This window comes from Camelina sativa, chromosome 8 (genome assembly GCF_000633955.1).
Source record: "Camelina sativa cultivar DH55 chromosome 8, Cs, whole genome shotgun sequence".
Lineage (NCBI taxonomy): Eukaryota > Viridiplantae > Streptophyta > Magnoliopsida > Brassicales > Brassicaceae > Camelina > Camelina sativa.
The window spans coordinates 8,671,465-8,678,473 of record NC_025692.1 but is presented as its reverse complement, the minus strand read 5'-3'; the positions used below and the strand labels follow the sequence as shown (position 1 = coordinate 8,678,473).

Sequence of the window (7,009 nt, the reverse complement as noted above, 5' to 3'; positions counted from 1 at the left end):
GGGAATTGCCTTTGATTAACATGCTGGAAACAATTAGGAGGCAGGCTATGATGCGTATTTCTCGCAGATATAAGAAAGCAATTGGGTGCATATTTCCTTTCCCTAAGAAGATTGCAGATTTAGTGGAAGTAAATAGAGAAGAGAGCCGAGATTGTTATGTTCTTACAAGTTCAGATAACTTGTTTGAAGTGCTTCTACACGGTTGTGGCTATGAGGTTAGTCTTCGGCTGCGTCATTGTGTTTGTAGGGGATGGGACCTAACTGACATTCCTTGCTCACACGAAATCAAAGTTATCAACGAAAACCACCAAAAACCAGAAAAGTAAGCTTTTTGTTCTTCTAATGAGTTAAGTAGTTTTTTTTAATCTTGAGTTAAGTAGCTTTTTTTCAGTCAAAGCCTGCTTTTTTTTCTTGAGTTAAGTAGTTTTTTTTTTATCTTTTGATTGCAGCCATGTCGATCATTATTACAAGACTGAAGTTTGGATAGAAAACTTTAGGAACAAACATCAAACCAGTTAATGGAGAAAAATTTTGGGAAACAACTGGTAAACCACCAATTGGAGTTCCAGGTTTTAGAAAAATGCCACGAAGACCTAAGAAAAACAGGATAAAGGCAGCACATGAGTGTCCTTCCAATCCAAAAAGAGTGACTAGAGATGGCAGGATAGTAACATGTGGTAATTGTAAGAAGGTAGGACATAATCACACCAATTGCAAAAATGAAGCTTTTGTTAAACAAGGTCCATCACGCAAACGTGGAAGGCCTCGTAAGATACTTGTAAGTGTTCTTACTCTTTTATAACATGTTGTTGAGAACTTTTCTTATGAGATTTTTTACATGTAATTTTCTTTTAATATGACAGGATGATGGAGACATCAACCCATATCGACCAAGAAAGCGCATTACTAGTCAATCACAACCTTCCATTCCACCACCTACGCCTAATCAATCTCAATCTTCCGTTGTATCGGTTTCATGTACTGCTCCTCCACCTTTTGTTGCAATGTCGCCATCTAGTGTATCTTCTGGACGTGGTCGTGGCCGTCGTGGATGCCCTCCTGGACGTGGTCGTGGCCGTCGTGGACGCCCTCCTGGAAGAGGACAAGCTCGTAAGAAGGTGACAGTGCCAAGAGGTCAAGGCGTGTATATGTGTCCTTTTAGTGATCGTGTATTTGAATGTTGGGGACCTAAGTCAAAAGAGATAGGAGGTGGCTCTCAACCCAAGTAGTGTTTTATTATTTTGTTCTTAAACGTAGTATCAATGATTTTGTTGTGATGGTTTCTAAACTCCCCAAATATTGTTTTTGTTTGATTTTCAATTTCAAACTCATATTATTTTTTATTATAAATGATATTTGACTGCTTTGAATGTTGTGTTTTCAATTCCTCTCTCTCTCAAATTATTTAAAGAGTTAGTGTTTTTGTCAAAAAAAAATATAAATTAAAAATTTGGACATAACCGTGGTTAGATACTAAACTAAAAGTTAACTTCTGTTACAGATCGTTTAAGTGTCGTTAACGTCGATTAGAGAGACATAATAAAATTAGTATTTGGATCATAGTTGGTGATTTAAAATGGGCATAAAAAAAATAGTTAAAATGTTTATTTGGGTACAAAATTAATTAAGGTATTAAAAAGTTTATCGTAATTTAGTTGGAAAATTTCTATTTTCCCATATAGTAATTAGGATACTTCTATTATTTTATACCTGAACTTTGAGAATTGAGATGAATAGTTATGTGTGGCTCATATGAAATATGGTACTAGCCGAGGGAATCAAGAAGAGGGCTTGCTGCAGAGAATGGGATTATGGGAACTTGATATTTTTAATCAGTTGAAATTGCATTTCATTTAGGTCAATGTCTTCTAATTTCCAGCTTTTCTTTGGTGGTTTGTTGATTTGAATTATATAAAAATTGAAAATGGAGGTAGCATATTAGGATGGACAATTTATATGGACACCTCAAAAACAGTTTTCCTGTCGAAAAATAAAGTTAAAACTATATTAACTATATATAAAAACCGCATAAACAGATTTACGCTCTCCTAATTACTCATTTTTTGTTACCATTTCACCTCAGAAGAAGCCTCCATCATCTACTGTTTGTACAAGTAGAAAGAGACGCTAACGCAGATCGTATAACTTCCTTTAAAGTGCCTCTTAAGCTTGAGATTGTATTCTTCAGCGTTTCAAGTTCTGAGCTCTCACCAAACGAATCCTCCAAATGCTCCAAAGACTCGAGCTGCTTCTCCAAGTATCTCCTCAGACTTACCTCGGCAACATTAATCAGACTAAGAGATGGGTTACTGTGCATGAACTTGGTCACCAGGAACCCGGCTAATATCTGCTGATTGACCTTCACAAGCTCCGCGACAAAACATGGGAACATGAGTTCCCCAAAACATGACATAAACCGTCTCTCGGAACTTGCATTTGATTCTCTGTTGTCCGCTTGTCTTATCCGCTCTTCTTGGAACTCTCGAGATAGCTTTCCAATCAGATAGCAAAGGAAGGAGAAGACTGAGCCGTAGCAAGAATCGGAGATGATCGTTGAGAGAGTCCCAGAATATATAACCAGGAGAAGAACTTCATGATGGCTCTGACTCGATAATTCCGGAATGCCTTCTTGTTTCAATTTTTCTTCAACAACACTGAGACACTGAGATCTGATTCGTTCGTAGGGCAACAAAAGAGATATCTTTAGACCGAGAAATGGGTCAGTGCTGGCCAAGATCCCAGCCAGGCTTTCTGCTTCATTTTCTTCAAGCAGGACCTCTTCAGGTTTCTGAAGGGATCCATCCATAAGTCGTAGAACATTTTCGGGCATGCTCAAGGCAATGTACTTTCTCAAAATATCCAGCCAGCACGAATGTAAAGGATGAGCCGAGACTATATATTCCTTTTTTTCTTTCTCCATGGGTTCTGGTTCCTGAAATGTTTCCCATCCATCATTCCAATCATCATTGCCCCAGTCGTTTCCTTGGTCGGTTGCCTCATTAAACGGCAGTAGTTCGGCTTTCTTAGCTTCAAACAGCTCTTCCCATCCTTCTAAAATTGCCAGAAGAGCTTCAGCTTGTGAAGCTGTAGTAACAGCAGAAGAGAGTTTAGAGAAGCAGGAAACAGATGTCTCAACACTCGATAGATCCTCAGGGGTGATCTCTAAGCCTGGAGCGATGGACACCACAGCAATCTGAGATGATTTGAGTGCGACCAAAGTATTTGTGAGCCTGCTAGAACCATCAGCCTGGTCTGGCAACGCTTGGTTAAGCGTGGCTTCAGTCTTTTNTCTGCTAGAGCCATCAGCCTGGTCTGACAACGCTTGGTTTAGCGTGGCTTCAGTCTTCTGCATAGACGATAATAGCTCAGCCGAACCATCCCATGGCATAACGTTTGACTGTAGCTCAGATGATGAGCCCTTGATATTCTTACCCGAGATGAACTGCATAAGCTCTAAGGAGTACACGCGAACTTGACTTGGCAACTCCAGGTTCTCAGAAAATATTACGAGTTGTTCCCAGACTACAAGCCTAACACGCTTCAGTTCTTCCAGGTTGCCTTCCAAGTTACTGAGAGAAGAGAGAAACCTGTAAAGATTCTGTGTTTCATGAGCCCCAGATACCAAATTTTGTAAAATGGGTTCAAGTATACTCAAGTAAAGGTGTGGAAGATCCTGCATAGCTGTCGGATACCGAGAGGACAAATCTGAGAAGACATCAGAAATGGGTCCAAATCCACAGCCAGAGAAGACCATGGCTCTGCAGAAGTTGAAGATTTCAGTCGCACAATCACCGGCCAAACCAGATCTAAGGTAGACAAGTATTGCAGCCCAAGCTTGACTTGGGGACAGACTGTCATCCATTACTAGTTTTATGAGTACAGTAAGACAGCTGCTAATGCATTCAGGGCTTAAGATAAGATTCTCCACAAGACTTGGAGTAGATGATTTTACTTCTTGCATCTCATCAGCTAATCTTATCCAAAAGTTAATCAGTAAGATAAGACATTCTTGCCATGTAGAATTATCAGGGATATGCACGTACAAGTCATTTTGCGGAAGAACTAATGTGAAATGCCGTTTCAAGATTTCCACAGCTTGCAAAGGTTCCAAGATCCTGACATATACTCTACTGTGGTCATATGTCTGCTCAAGTTGACCGAGGAACCCCTGGAAACTCTCTGCACTTCCAAAATCAAGATCTCTTCTACTCTCCAATGTATCTAACAAATCCATAATATATTGTTTGTAAACATCCTGCCAGGAAATGAGACTGTCGGACGAATTCTCCATGAAGAAGCCAGTGAGAGTTTCTACCATTTTGGCCAAAGCTTCCAAGTTCATCTCATTGATGTGCGCATGGACTTCATTGTTGAAGCTGTCAAAGTTCAAACCTCCCAATGCTGCAATATTTTTGAAATCCAAATCTGTGATAAACGACACTCTACTGCATTCTTGCTTAAGGACGTTATACATATTCGATAACCCAGCAAAGGAACCATGCGGTTGAACCAACAATGATGCTTCCTTGCTTAATTCCAAATGGCTATAGCATTCAGAAAGGAGGCTATATATGTAAGCAATGCGTTGTTTGTTAAGACCACTAACTGCTGGGTACACGATTGTGCTTATGGTTTGTATGGTGTCTGAAGCAAAGAGAAGTATTTCTTCCTTGACTTGTATAATTTCAGCCGTGATGTCCTCATTTGTCCAAATCTCAGAGCAAAGGATAGAGCTTAAATACCTTAATATCACCTGGCAAGAAGACAAAGAAAGGTATATATTAGTTGCGGTTGAGGAAAGTATGTGCAGTAATAAGGTATACACAAAGTGAAATGTACCTCTGACTGGTTCAAGCCATACGTATCAGCCAATGTTAGTACATCTTTCAAAATCAGCTTCTTCTCCGATTTCACAGATTCAATGAGAGAGAAAACAGCAACCTTAATGTATTCAATATCATGGGATAAAAACCTTTCAGTCTCAACCCCGGGGATAATTCTCTCCAGAATTCTAGAACGGTCAGCATCATGCATTTTTTCCTCTAATTTATGTTTCCATTCCTTCCAAAAAGTTGACTGAAGTTTGTCGATCCTCCTCATATCATCTGTATAAAACAGCACCTAGAGGTCAAAAGAAGTTGGCAAAAACAGGTATATTGAAAAAATAATAGACCGAGAAACCCTTACCAGAGAGACTTTCTGTTTGCTTTCTCTCAAAGTTCTTCCGAAGCAGTTCTCTCCTCTGGATGGGAGCCGTACACTCTACTCCAGAGTCATGTAGCAAACTATATATCATGCCTAGACTCATGATACTCCGAATTTCTTGGTAGTTCCCCCTTATTCTCAACTGCTTTTCTATAACTTCTACTGCATTAGATGCATCTACTAGATTCAACAGAAACGAGCATCCTATAATGTCTTCCTCTTTTGTTACCGGATGATCAATTATCGAGTCTGTAATCATGGCTATCAGCTCATCTTTTGGTGCAAAACCATTCTTTGCCAGCCAGGATAGAATGGTAACAAGAGCAGTTGCTTTTACGCTGACAAACTGCTTTCCAGGAATGGAATCAAGCATTAGCCTTTTATCCAACTTCCTATTTCTACCCAGCTTAAGTAACCAGGGAAGATGTGACGCAGCAAACGAGAGAAGCTTCCCATTTTCCTTTAGAAGAGATTCCAAGTCCATGCTATTATCAACCGGCAAGTCCTTAGCAACACAAGAAAGTGTATCTTTGACTCTGTCGAAATCTAGTTGTTGATCACTGCTTAGCCCATCAAGCATCTGAGGGAAATCTCTCAGACAAGAAACACCACCCATCTTGTGAAATTCAGGAGAATCCGTCTCTGATAACATTCCCAAAGTCTCGCATTGGCCTTGGAGGTCAAGATCTTTCCATGCGTGCAATAACTCACTGATCGATTCATCATCGCAGTGACCCAAAGCAAAGCCAAGTAACTGCTTTCTAGAACTTATATCCATGTGTTCAAGTGCAGGACCTCTTGCTATTGCAGCACCTAAATCCCAAATGGGACCATGCCCTTTTTTGGTTAGAACAAGGCATAGATCAAACGCCACCTGCAGATCGCCTGCAACTGCAGCTTCTCTAGCAATAGCTTCTTCAACAGATGATATCTCTTCTGAAGAATTCAACCCAAGAAGTTTAGCAACCTCAATAAGTTCTTCAACATGTAGATAGGCCCCAGGATGCCCCGTGATTGCCATCTTAATAATCTCCATTGGGTCGTTTACTTGTTTGAACTGCACTGGTAGGAGACTAACCCCAAGATCTGGAAGCCTAACAGTAACTGCATCAATGATATCCGCCTCAGCTTTAACAGTCCGGCTACTAGAAAATATATTCAGACACTCCCTTGCTTTCCATATCTGGAAATATAATTTTCAAAACTGTAAATATAAATATATCCAAGCACAAAGAAAATTGTCGCTGACACTGAACTTTGTGAAAAAAAACAAAAAATTCTACAGCACCAGAAGCAAGAATTAACAGGATGGTAGGTTGCGTAAATATATATATTAGAAAAAAAAAACTTTATACACAAACAAAGAAACACCACTTACTTCTTCAGAAGCAAGGCTAGGAGCAGAGAAGAAGTATTCCTTTGCCGCATTAATAACAAGACTCTCTGCCTTCTCTGATGGCAGAGCAACTGAGCCTGTACCCTTGAGATAATTTCTAGCCAGAGAAAATTTTCCAGCTTTTAGAAGTCCTCTACAGAACTCTGTCAGCACAAACTCAAGATCAAGGAAAGAAAAGGCTTTCTCTTGCAACTGTCGCAGATCACGCCACATGCATGCCCAGTCATTATCAGATCGTCCAGGTTGACGACGAACAAATTTTGAAAGCATGAGTCGAAGGATCTGCTTTACACCCTTTTCATCCAAATGAACCTCAAGAAAATAATTAATTGGTTTCGGGACCTGTGTAGAAAAAAACGCAGAATTATAACTTTCAAACATAAAATCTCTTGGTACCTTCTACACAGG

The 7,009-nt window shown here is 39.9% G+C and overlaps 2 protein-coding genes across 2 annotated transcripts in view; one reads left to right on the top strand and one right to left on the bottom strand.

Moving 5' to 3' along the window:
• LOC104706749 lies at nt 18-1,353 on the top strand. Its single transcript, XM_010422964.2, has 3 exons — nt 18-322; nt 450-778; nt 864-1,353. Exons 2-3 carry the CDS (start codon nt 581-583, stop codon nt 1,227-1,229), a joined length of 564 nt encoding a protein of 187 aa, XP_010421266.1. The 5' UTR covers nt 18-322; nt 450-580; the 3' UTR covers nt 1,230-1,353.
• The window catches only part of LOC104706747 (MAG2-interacting protein 2), an 11,601-nt gene continuing 6,482 nt past the window's right edge, over nt 1,891-7,009 (bottom strand). The window contains exons 10-14 of the mRNA XM_019228382.1: nt 6,584-6,943; nt 5,188-6,388; nt 4,840-5,105; nt 3,290-4,753; nt 1,891-3,229 (exon numbers count right to left, since the gene is read on the bottom strand). Coding sequence (XP_019083927.1) covers nt 2,096-3,229; nt 3,290-4,753; nt 4,840-5,105; nt 5,188-6,388; nt 6,584-6,943 — 4,425 coding nt within the window. The 3' untranslated portion in view covers nt 1,891-2,095. The remainder of the gene's footprint in view (nt 3,230-3,289; nt 4,754-4,839; nt 5,106-5,187; nt 6,389-6,583; nt 6,944-7,009) is intronic.